The sequence below is a fragment of the Mus musculus genome, chromosome 6 (assembly GCF_000001635.26).
Source record: "Mus musculus strain C57BL/6J chromosome 6, GRCm38.p6 C57BL/6J".
In the NCBI taxonomy this organism is placed as follows: Eukaryota; Metazoa; Chordata; class Mammalia; order Rodentia; family Muridae; genus Mus; species Mus musculus.
In genome coordinates, this window is record NC_000072.6 from 69,690,214 (window position 1) to 69,703,399 (window position 13,186).

Sequence of the window (13,186 nt, forward strand, 5' to 3'; positions counted from 1 at the left end):
GCTGACAAGGTTGTGCAGAAAGAGGAACATTCCTCTATTGTTAGTGGGATTGCCAGTTGGTACAACCACTCTGGAAATCAGTCTGACACTACCTCAGAAAATTGGACTAGTATTACCTGAGGATACAGCTATACCACTCCAGCGTACCCACCTATAAGATGCTCCAACATACAGCAAAAACACATGCTCCAGTATGTTCATATCAGCCTTATTTATAATATCCAGAAGCTGGAAAGAAGGACCCCGATGTCCTTCAACAGATGGATTAATAACGAAAAGGTGGTACATTTGCACAATGGAGTACTACTCAGTTATTAAAAACAATGACTTCGTGAAATTCTTAGGCAAACAGATGGAGCTAGAAATTATCATCCTGAGTGAGGTAACCCTATCACAAAAGAACACATATGGTTTGTACTCACTGATAAGTGGATATTAGCCCCAAATCTCAGAATACCCAAGATACACTTCACAAACTACATGAAGGTCAAGAAGAAGGAAGAGTAGGTGCTTCAGTCCTTCTTAGAAGAGAGAACAAAGTACAGGAGCAACTACAGAGACAAAGTGTGTAGCAGAGACTGAAGGAAAGGTCATCCAGAGACTGCCCCACATATAGATCTATCCCATATGCAGACAGCAACGTAGGACAGTGTTATGGTTGTCAAGAAGTGCATGGTGACAGAAGCCTAATATAGCTGTCTCCTGAGTGGCTCTGCCAGAGCCTGACAAATACAGAGGAAGATGCTCACAGCCAGCCATTGGACTGAGCACTGTATTCCAATTGGAGGTGTTAAAGAAAAGACTGAAGGAGCTCATGGGGTTTGCAACTCAATAGGAAGAACAACAATATCAACCAAACAGTGCTCCCAGGGTCTAAACCACCAACTAAGGAGTACCCATAGAGGGACACATGGCTCCAGCCTTATATGTAGCATAGGATGGCCGTGTTGGGCATAAATGTGAGTAGAGGCCCTTGGTCCTGTGAAGGCTGGATGCCCCAGTGTGTGAGAATGTGAGGGCAGGGAGGAGTGAGTGGGTTGGTGGGTGGGGACACACCTTTATAGAAGCAGTAGGAGGAGGCATAGGGGGGTTCCTGGGGGAGGGGGAAAAACCTGAGAAGGGGGATAACATTTGAAATATGAATATATAAAATATCTTTTAAAAAAGTGGCCCTCTTATTTTCTTGTTTGTGCTTGTCATATTCTTCTTCCTTCAGAAAGAAACATCTTCTATTATTCTTTTGAAGATAGATTTTTATATTTCAGTAGTAATGGCACTAAATCATCTGTGCTGTTACATAAAGCAAACAAATAATGACATTGGTCAAAGAGCTCATTGTAGATGAAGGATGGGATATCTCCCCCAGGACAGTATTGAAATTAGTGTTTGGTTCTAAGGAAACATTTAAAAGCACAATAATGATTGTCTTGGTCCTGTTAAAAATGAGGGATGTCTGATTTTTTTTTTAACTCATTCAGGTTTATTTAATTTCTTCTGTCTTTGAGTGTTTTTTCTTCATGTATATATGTGCACCGCATTTAAGTTTGGTATCCAAGAAAGTCAGAAGAAGGCTTTAGATCCTTTGGGACTGTGATTACACATAGTATTAAATCACCATATGAATGTTGGTAATTGAATCCAGGTCATCTGCAAGAGGAAAAATGCTGTTATCTGGGTTGGTGAGCAGGGGGAGGGGGAATAGGATAGGGGATTTCCAGAGGGGAAACCAGAAAAGGGAATAACATTTGAAATGTAAATAGAGAAATATTTAATAAAAAGTGCTCTTATGTGTTAAGTCATCTTTCCATTTCCTGGGACTTACTATTTTAAAAAGTACTAGTCATCTCTGGTATTGTTACTATAAGCTTCTAGTGGAAATGGATCATCCTATAACAGGAAAGTGCATTGCTAGAATCCAGAGTTGTGGGAGACTTTGTTCTCCATTTCTGAAGACAGAGGAATTGCTGGATTGTCAGGATCAATAGGCTAAATGTGTATATAGTCATTCACAAGAGAACTCTAAAGGAGGCAAGACTTGGGGATCTTCCTGGAGGCCAAGTAGATCAAGGGTATAAAGAATGCTCATTTTCAAGTATTAAGCTCCAAGATTGGTAATGGTGACTGGAAAACTATGTGTGAGTGGTGCCATATTTTTCTAAAATAGTGAAAATGGAGGTAAGATTGGATATTGTCTATTTTGGAGTCTAGAGAAAAAACTACACTCACGGTGATCACTGAAAAATACTATTGTGTATAGAAAACAAAACTTTTGTTGAAAAAATTTACCATTGACAAAAAAAAAAAATCTCCAGCAAAACTGCAGTATTCTGGTCTGCTTAAAACACTTGGGCACAGCCCAGTTAAGTTACTAAAATAAAGAGCCTATGTCTGTGCCCAGCCCTGCCCAGGCTCTCATGATTTGCATGTGTCCACCGCACTCACTCAGAACTTCTTCTTTTTTTATTAGAATTCGTTTTTTTTAATTAGATATTTTCATCATTTACATTTCAAATGCTATCCACCTTCCCAGTTTCCCCTATACCCTCCTGCCACCCTGCTTCCCAACACACCCACTCCTGCTCCCTGGCCCTGGTATTCTCTTGTACATTCTTCGCAAGACCAAGGGCCTCTCCTCCTGTTGATGGCCGACCAGGCCATCCTCTGCTACATATGCAACTGGAGACACAAGCTCTGGGGGGTACTGGTTAGTTCATATTTTTTTCCACCTATAGGGTTGCAGATCCCTTCAGCTCCTTGTGGAATTTCTCTAACTCCTTCATTGGGGGCCCTGTGCTCCATCCAATACATGACTGTAAGCATCCAATTCTGTATTTTCCAGGCATTGGCATAACCTCACAAGAGACAGCAATATCATTCAGAACTTCTTAATAGTCTGGTCACACCCTGTCTAGGAGTCAGTCAATGACATGTCACAGCACAGACATGATGTCTCCCACTCAGGTTCTGCTGATCTTACTATTCTGATTCCAGGGTAAGGAAGGATGTCACGGGAAGTCATTTGACCCTTTGTAATCAGTGCTAACTGGAAATTCAGAGAAGTCAGTTCTATCATGATTAACCATATATATTGTTTGTATGTTTCCAATGACAGGCCTGGTATGTGACATCAGCATGACACAATCACCATCCTTGTCTGCATCTCTAGGAGACAGAGTCATCCTTACCTGCAGGCCATATGAGGGTATTAATGATTGGTTAGCCTGATGTCAGTAGAAACTAGGGAATGTTCATAAACTTCTAATATACCATCCTATCAGTGCGGAATCTGGAGTTTCTTCAAGGTTCAGTGGCAGTGGTTTTGGGAAAGATTTTACTTTTACCATTATCAATCTGCAGCCTGAAGAGATCGCTACTTATTACTGTCAACAGTATTTTAGTATTTTGTTTTGTTGTCTACTACAATGAAACAAGCCATGACATAAACTACCAAAGAATGAAGCAGAATTCCCAGCTGCCTATCTTGTTTCCACCTACTAATATTATTTCTCAGATACAGTCAGGCTATGAAAGTTACTGTGCACTTAGTGTTCAGAGGCACACATAATCTTCTTTGACCATTAGTTTCTCTTTTTCTCCTTTAGTACCTGCAGCACAGTTGTGACAGAATTTCACAGGATGTGTTTAAGGTGATATATTAAACATGATATATGATAAGACATTTAATACAATTCATATGCCCCAGTACAGGGCAATGCTAGGGCCAGGAAGCAGGAATGGGTGGGTTGGGGAGCAAGGCAGGGGGAGGATATAGGGGACTTTGGGGATAGCATAGAAATGTAAATGACTAAAATATATAATTTAATAAAGCAGAAAAAGATAATACATTTAAGATGATTCTAACTGACTATATCAATTGTGTTTAGTTTATAAGAGTACAAAAAATTGAAAAGATATCAACCATTTTCAAAAAATATTCAAATATATTATTTCTTTATTTTTTATTGGAAATTTTCTTTATTTACATTTCAAATGTTATGCCATTTCTCCGTGTTCCCCAATCCAAAAAACCCTATCCCACCCCTCCCCTTGATTCTATGAGGGGGTGCCCCTACCCACCAACACACTGCTTCCTCCCAGCCCTCACATTCTCATATATTGGGGCATCAATCCATCACAGGATTAAGGGCCTCTTATCACATTGATGTCCAACAAGACCATCCTTTGCTACATATAAAACGGGAGTCATGGGTCACATCATGTGTACTCCTTGGATGGTGGCTTAGACCCTGGGAGTTCTGGTTTGTTGATATTGTTTTTCCTCCTATGGGGTTACAAACCCTGTGAGCTCCTTCAGAACTTTCTCTAACTCCTCCATTGGGAAAACATGCTCAGTCCAGTGAGCTGTGAGCATCTACCTTTGTATTTGTCAGGCTCTGGCAGAACCTCTCAGGAGACAGCTATATCGGGCTCCGGTCAGTATGCACTTCCTGGCATCCACAGTAGTGTTTGGGTTTGGTGTCTGCATATGGGATGGATCTCCAGGTGGGGAAGTCTCTGGATGGCCTTTCTTTCAGTCTCTGATACACACTTGGTCTCTGTATTTGCTCCTGTACTTTGTTCCCCCTTGTAAGAAGGACTGAAGCACCCACACTTTGGCCTTCCTTCTTCCTGATCTTCATGTGGCCTGTGAATTGTATTTTGGGTATTCTGAGCTTTTGGCCTAAAATCCATTTATGAGTGAGTACATACTGTGTCTGTTCCTTTGTTCCTGATGCTGGACCTTCTTTCCTCAGACTTCCCCATTTCCATTCCTACAGTTCTTTCAGACATGATCAATTATGAATCAGAGATATGACAGTGGGATGGCAACCCCATCACTAATTTATTCTTAAAGTACTCCATAGAATCATTTTAAACCCTTCTGGTTTTTCCCCTTATTAATTTGTACTGGATACAAGCTTTCTACTGTGGTTTTATTTTATATTAAGAATTTGCTGAATCTTTACATATGGTATAGTTCCTAGAATATGGATAGGATATTGAAACAGCACCCTAGGAATATATTACTTTGAGTCCTATAATTCCAAAAGGATGAAGCACAAAATCAACACTCTGTTTCTCACTATATCCCTATGCCCTATAGCTCTGCATAAAAATTCTCTTACTGTTGCTTTATTATAATTCTTACAACTATCTACACTATTTTTATTAGATATTTTCTTCATTTACATTTCAAATGCTATCCCAAAAGTCCCCTATACCCTCTCCCAACTACCCACTCCCTGCTCCCCTACCCACTCACTATTCGCCTGTACTGTTCACATATAAAGTTTGCTACACCAAGGGGCATCTCTTCCAAATGATGGCCAACATAGTACTACCGGTAGATTCAGCAATACCTCTCCTGGACATATAACCAAAAGATGTTCCAACTGGTAATAAGGATACATGCTCCACTATGTTCAAAGCAGCCCTATTTATAATAGCCAGAAGCTGGAAAAAACCCAGATGTCCCTCAACAGAGGAATGAATACAGAAAATATGGTATATTTACACAACGGAGTACTACTCAGCTATTATAAACAATGAATTTATGAAATTCTTGGGGAAATGGATGTATCTGGAGGATATCATCCTGAGTGATGTAAACCAATCACAAAAGAAGTCACTTGATATGCACTCACTTATAAGTGGATATTAGCTCAGGAACCTAGGATACCCAAGATACAATTTGCAAAACACAAGAAAATCAAGAAGGAAGACCAACGCATGGATACTTCATTTCTCCTTAGAATAGGGAATAAAATACCCCTGGAAGGAGTTGCAGAGACAAAGTTTGGAGCTAAGACAAAGGATGGACCACCCAGAGATACCCCACCTGGGGGTCCATCCCATAATCAGCCACCAAATGCAGACACTATTGCATATGCCAGCAAGATTTTGCTGAAAGGACCCTGATATAGCTGTCTCATGTGAGGCTTTGCCAGTGCCTGGCAAATACAGAAGTGGTTGCTCACAGTCACCTATAGGATGGAACACAGTGAGCTAGAGAAAGTACCCAAGGAGCTGAAGGGGTCTGCAACCATATAGGTAGAACAACAATATTATCTAACCAGTACCCCCCAGAGCTCGTGTCTCTAGGTACATATGTAACTATCTACACTGTTAAGAAGAGAGATTTACTTAACTGACAGAATTAGAGGCTGGGCATACAAAATTGTGTACTCTCATCTATCAGTCTCTGTTGGTAAATCTTTGAAATTGTCACAACATGGTGAATGAAACCTTGCTTGGCTCTTTTCAGAAATAGAAATCACATCACATAATTAGAAAGAGACTGACACACAAGGGAGGATGAGTTTCTCCTGGGTCTAAAATGCCACCATTAAAGACAGAATCTTTGTATCCTTACTGCACTTACAACATCTCAGACTATTACAAAGGAGCCACTCATCTTCTGTCTCATTCCATGTGTGATGATGAGGCTATATGTCCTTAAACACTGAAGCATAACTATTTCCATGTGAGAAATGGAAGAGAATTAAAGCTCCTTCACACAACTATGCCATGTTCTGATAACCTTTCTTCACATTTTGTAAAGGTATTTCTTGGTATTTTTTTTAATTAATTAATGTATTTGCTTACATCCCAAATGCTGCCCCCCTTCCAAGTATACTCTCAGAGTTTCTCACTCCTTCACCTCCCCTTGTTTTCTGAAAAGGGTAGCACTGGTATCAACCACCCTCGCATATCAAGTCCACTGTGAACAAACAAGGCCAGGTTCCTCAGTCCACCCTGTGTATGCTCTTTGTTGGTAGCTAAGTGCTTGAAAGCAGCCAAGGGTCCAGGTTAGTTGACTGTTGGACTTCCTGTGGAATTCCTACCCTTTCAGGGCTTTCAATTCTTCCCCCAACTATTCCATAAGAGTCTCCAACCTCAGTCCAATATTTGGCTGTGGGTTGGGTAGAAACTCTCAGAGGACAGTTATCCTAGGCCCTACCTGCAAGCATAACAGAGTATCATTAATAGTGTCAGGGATTGGCATTTACCAATGAGATAGATTTTAAGTTGGGCCAGTTGTTGGTTTTTCATTCCCTTGAGTCTCTGTTCCATCTTTGTTCCAGTATTGTTTTTAAACAGGAACAATTTTGGGATGAGAGATTTGTGAGTGGGTTAGTGTCTTTATGCCCCTACTGTGGGTCCTGCTTGTCTACAGGAATGAGCCTATTCTGTGCATTCCTAGAATTTTAATTGTAACTTTCTGTACCAAAAAGCTAATTACTGGCAGAATTTTGCTATTTCATATTTATGGCCTTTCACTAGGTTCATATCCTCAAAGTCTTAGATAACCAAAGAGATGTATCAGATGTTGTGATGCAGCTGATTGTTTATAGTAAAGATTTTATGACCAAGAGCTGGGGAAGGAAGCAGGGGTCAGAACTTCCAGGCTGACAGACTGATCTAGAAAGAAGAAAGCAAAAGTAAGAAAATTGAGAGCAGACATGGAGGGGAACAGACATGAATGGGGCCTAAGCAGAGATATATAGATCTAATCACCTGGCAGATCAAAGGCTGGGCATTTGGGTTAAGCTTGAATGATAGCTTCTAGTATGTTCCAGTGAAAGCTTATTAGAACCCTCTCTGTCTTATTTACACATGTGGTAGGTCTGAGAAAGTCCCACTATAGTGCTGTGTTTCAGGAGGTGCTTTAAACCACAGGTTGCAAACTGTGCCTCATGGGATTTATCCTCAGTCCTTGACTCTTCCACATTGCAGTCAACATTGGTACACCTCAAACATTTTATGGAATCCTATTTTTCTTTTCAACAGAAGCCTGCAAAGGAGTTCAGAGCCTGGCACCTGCTCCTTAAGATCTTTTGCATGGCTAACTTCCTTGACTTCTCATCAAAATATCATGAGATACTTTTACACATACTTAACCCTGGTGTTCTGTAGATGCCTCAGACTACTGACCCTGCCATATGTTCCCTCTTGACATAGCCATTGTCTTGAAAAAAATGAAGGACATCTTTAACAAATACCCATTTAACTATTGGATTTTGTATTTTCCTTGCTGTATTCTACCAACATGAAATCTGTTCCATCTCCTAATGTAACCATTCACAATGGCAGAGTCTCCTCAAATTGACTTCATCCAGGAACATGGATGGAACTGGAAAATATCTTCCTGAGTGAGGTAACCCAGACACAAATGGACATGAACACTATGTATTCACAGATAAGTGGATATTAGCCAAAAGTACAGAATACCCATAATACAACTCATACCAAACCTAGACCCAATTGCTGATGCCAAGAAGTACTTGCTGACAGGAGCCTGGTATAACTGTACCCTGAGAGGCTCTGCCAGTGCCTGACCAATACAAATGTGAATGCTTGCATCCAACCATTAGACTGGGCACACAGACCCCAATGGAGGAGTTAGGGGAAGGATGGAAGGAGCTGAGAGATTTTGCAGCCCTTTAGGAAGAACAACAATATCAAACAACCAGATCCCTCAGAGCTCCCAGGGACTAAACCACCATTCAAAGAGTATACATGGAGGGACCCATGGCTCTACCTGCTTATGTAGCAGAGGATGGCTTTGTTGGGCTTCAATGGGAGCACTGACCATTGGTCCTGTAGAGACTCAATACCCCAAAGTAGAGAAATGTTATGGTACTGAGGCAGGAGTGGGTGGGTTGTTGGGGGAGCTCCCTCATAGAAGCAGGTGGGAGGGATATGGTATAAGGAATTTGTGGAGGAGAAACCAGGAAAAAGGATAACATTTGAAATGTAATTAAATAAAATAACCAATAAAAAATTAACAACTCAAAGACAGTTTGAAGTTTAACAGTCCAATTGCAGATGCTCCAATCTCATTTAGAAGGGTGAACAATTTATTCATGGGAGGCAGAGTAAAGGAGGAACCTGGGTTGGAGGTCAGAAGATGGGGAGGATGAGGAATGGATGGAGACAATAAAGAAGCCCGGAAGGCCATGAGAATAATTAAAAGTATCCAGCTGCCATGATTGGGGTTGGTGGAACCTCCAGAAAGTCCCAACGACCTATGATATTAGATGCTTCCAGGATGCAACATTGATGAACATATCCAAAATATGCAACAATGAGATCAAACCTGAAGAGACCACCTCCAGTACATATACATGGTCCCCAGTGGATAGATAGGGCCAGCCACCCATCTTCAAAATTTTTGATCCAAAATGTCTCCTAGCTAAAGGAACTATACATAAATGTAGAAGGGTTTCCTTTTTGATTTATATGTGTACAGATTTTGCCTGAATCAGTGTTCTTCTGTGTGGTCAGGGCTTCTCAGAAGCCCATGATCCTCTATACACAGTCCTTTCTTTGATAGGACTAAATATCAAACTGCTGATTTTGAAAAAAATTATCATGACAAATTTATATATATATATATATATATATATATATATGTGTGTGTGTGTGTGTGAGTGTGTGTATGTATGTATGTATATATGTATGTATGTATGTATATAGTGCTAAATACATATTAATATCTTGACACTTCCTGTGATGGTGACACTTTCTCCTAGAGATGCAGACATGGAGGCAGGTAACAATATCTGATGGATTTCATACCAAACACCAAAAATTGGAAAATTGAAAATAAACTATTACATAATTATTCCTGTTATTGTCATTTAAATTTAAATGTAATTGTACATATAAATACTTTAAATAATTTGTGTTTCCATTTAGAACCATAAAATTTACTTATGAAATTAATTATTTACAGTAAGGTACACACACACACGAATGGATTCAAAGATAGATGATGATGATAGATAGATAGATAGATAGATAGATAGATAGATAGATAGATTGATAGATAGATAGACAGAGATAGATAGACAGAGATAGATAGACAGAGATAGAAAGATAGATAGATAGATAGATAGATAGATAGATAGATAGATAGATATAAAGAAAAAATAATGTTCACTTATTAGTTCTCTATTGCCTTCTTGGTTTGTTAGTGGAATGTTTCAATTACTTGTCATGAGAGTAGAAAGAAAATATACATGATTGTCAGTAGTTTTGTTTTGTTTGGAGATAAAATCATTTCAAGAACATATTAACAGGACAATTTAGTGGAAAAGAAGGTCTGCTAATAAAAATCAGAAATTAGATCACGATGGATACTATTTTTGTAGGATAACAACAGCAGTTTATTGTGAGTAAATGACTAGGCTGAAACAAATACCACCTACCAAGAAGATTCTAAAATCAGTGAAAGTAGCAGAAAATAGATGTCAAGGTACATGGGGACCACCAGTAAAATAGGTGAAGAGGGCCTGCCACACTTGTCTTCAACAAACAGAACAAAAATTGAGAATAAATAAACACTGTAAAAGTAGACTATTTGAGAAAAGTGCTGAAGTACAGTTGAATATTATAGAGACAGTCATCCAAAGTTGCAAAGGACATTGTAAAGCAGAACACACTGTGTGGACTACTGCAATCAAATCACTGGCCACAGTTTTTCTCTAGAAGGAAGTAGCTGGGCCCTAAGGACTTAGAGGGTTTTTGTTCCAGTCTGTATCACTGTGTGGATGGGGAACTAGTAAACTGCTGGCAGTAATAAGTGGCAGCATCTTCACCCTCCATGCTGCTGATTGTGAGAGAATAAGAGTTCCCAGACCCACTGCCACTGAAGCGAGCTGGGACTCCAGGAGCCAGGTTGGATGTGTAATAAATCCATAGTTTGGGGGAGGCATCTGACTTCTGCTGGTACCAGTACATGTAATTTACACTTGAGCTGGCCCTGCAGCTCATGGTGACCTTCTCCCCTAGAGATGCAGACATGATTGCTGGAGACTGGGTGAGCACATTTTCTCCTCTGGACATTACAACTAGAAAAAAAAGCAACATAGAGAGAAAAGGATTAATAGAGATACAAAAATAATTTTATACCACCCTACATTCAGTAGAAAGAAAGAAAAAAGTAAATGTTAGACTCAAAGTTCCCAGGGAAAAGAATTTTGGTTGAATTCTGATTTCAGACTCTCTGCTCTCTGTTACCTGAGATACTGATTAGCAGGAAGCTGAAAATCTGCACCTGAAAATCCATTGTGTATTTGAATTTTGTTCCCTGGCTAATTACTGCTCTTCTCCTAAGTACATCGCTTTAAAACAGCTGTGAGATATTTGTGACTACTGAAGATGAAGTATGCAAATATCAAGATATAGGACACGCAGTTCTTGTCTTATAAACACATGGTCTGTTAACTAAGGCAAACCAGGTTAAACCAGGACAAAATGTACTTATATATAGTCACTACACTGATGGAAAAGAAATTTTCTGTTTTCGCATTCTCCCTTTTTAGGAGGAAAATTCTTTTCCTATAATATTATCCATCTATTTTCCCTAAAGACAAGATGTATTTGATATACTGAACAAGGCATATTCAATTCAGAAGTTTAAGATATATTTCTCCCATGATAAAGTAGTATCAAGAATGACTGTTTATAATGATCACAGAGAACATTATGTGTTTCTTGTTTTCCTGAATACTGCTCATTAGACTAACCTCACCTACTTGCTCCTAAATGTTCAGATGAGCATTCCCACAAAGCTAATGGAAAAGTAGCATCCAGACATGATTGGAGCACAGGTGTGCTTAGAGACATTTCTGCAATTGTCAAGCACTGATGCCATCCCTAGAGAGATAGGAAAAATTACTACCCCAATGAAATCAATGGAAACAATGGTTCTGCTGGATTTAAGAGAATATGGGCTGGAGATTCATGAAGAAACATTCATCTAAAACTTCTCTGAATAATCACCATTCTTAGTATGCACTGTGCCCTGAAACTGTTTGATTCATTTTCTATTTGTTATCTGAGAATATCTGAGAACACTTTTCAAATAAATTACATTTTAGTTATTAAATATTGACAACATCCTAGTCTACAAATTTAAATATAAGTTTGATCAAAAGTTTTACATAAAACAAAGACTGAGTGAATTGGCAGGATTTGCATGAGGGAGTAGTGGGAGGAGAAGGAGGGCTGATATACTGTTGTAAAGTGAATAAAATTATTTATTTAAAAATAGTTTTTATTTACCTTAGATAAAGTTTCAAGTATCTTCCTATAACTTTAAAGTTAGCATAGTTATGATGAAGTATGTTTATGCCTCTAGATCTTTCTTAAGAATGTTTTTTCACACTTCCATTCTGCTCCAGCTTTGGGTGACCTTGAATGCTAACTCAGCAGACAGTCCCACAGTCCGCAGAGGACTCTCCACCAATCTTAGGATCACTGTTGAGTGGAAAACACCTTCAGTTCCAAACCAATCATATCGTGCTTGTGCCAGCAGAAGGGAAACAGAAAACCCACCTGACCAGGAGCTGAAGTCCCTTAAGGTTGGTGCCAGCTCTGGGTCACCTTGGTGGACCTTGGGCATGAACTCAGATGACAGTCCCACAGAACCAAACGACTCTCCACGTGATCTTAGGATCACTGATTGCTGCAGACCCTCTGGGCCCCTGTGTCTGAGTGGAACAGGTTCTCTCGAGCAGATGGGCAAAGTGTAGGAATTGACAAACAGACATACACACAAGAGAGGTGTTGGATCTGAATGTAATCTTCTGGTCGAGCTTTAGACTAATTATATTACAGCAAATATCATAAATTGTAAATCATAACAGGCAAGGTACATTGAAGTTTTCCAGATGCAAGAGGGGTGACTTCAAAAGGAACCAGATAAATGTTTACCCTAGAGATTAGCACAGATGTAAGAGGAGTGACTTCAAAGGGAATCTGTAGGGACCAGATAAATGTTTACACTAGAGATTAGTGTCTCTGCCTTGGATCAGCCCTGTCCCAGGCAAGAGTTTTACTCTTTAGTGTTAATAGCACCAGGGGGTTATTAACTCTTGACAGGCTTCAAGAATAATGTAGAGTCACTGACCCCGAAATTCTCTAGGCCTTGTTAAATTTTATCTTGTCTGGAGAATCCTCATTATTAGGATAGTATATTAACTCACTCTTGGTATGGAATGTAGTCTGTAATAAAATTTTTATCTCAGTGAGAATTTTAGTCTCTTACTGTATTTATTGTAGTGCTTAATTAGTTACTGAATAGGTTAAGCTCCTTGCTGCTATCTTGGGATCTTGGAACACTGGGAGAGGCTTTAGCTAATTCAGGATACACTCTTAAAAGGCATTTACAAGAAGG

General features: G+C 39.5%; 1 gene segment (V, D, J or C) and 1 further gene; one reads left to right on the forward strand and one right to left on the reverse strand.

The window, feature by feature from the left end:
* Igk (immunoglobulin kappa chain complex) overlaps positions 1-13,186 on the forward strand; it is a 3,171,119-nt gene that overhangs the window by 2,134,578 nt on the left and 1,023,355 nt on the right.
* Positions 10,554-11,074, reverse strand: Igkv4-50 (immunoglobulin kappa variable 4-50). The segment is given in 2 exon segments: positions 10,554-10,856; positions 11,026-11,074. Coding segments are annotated over 2 exon segments (352 nt in total).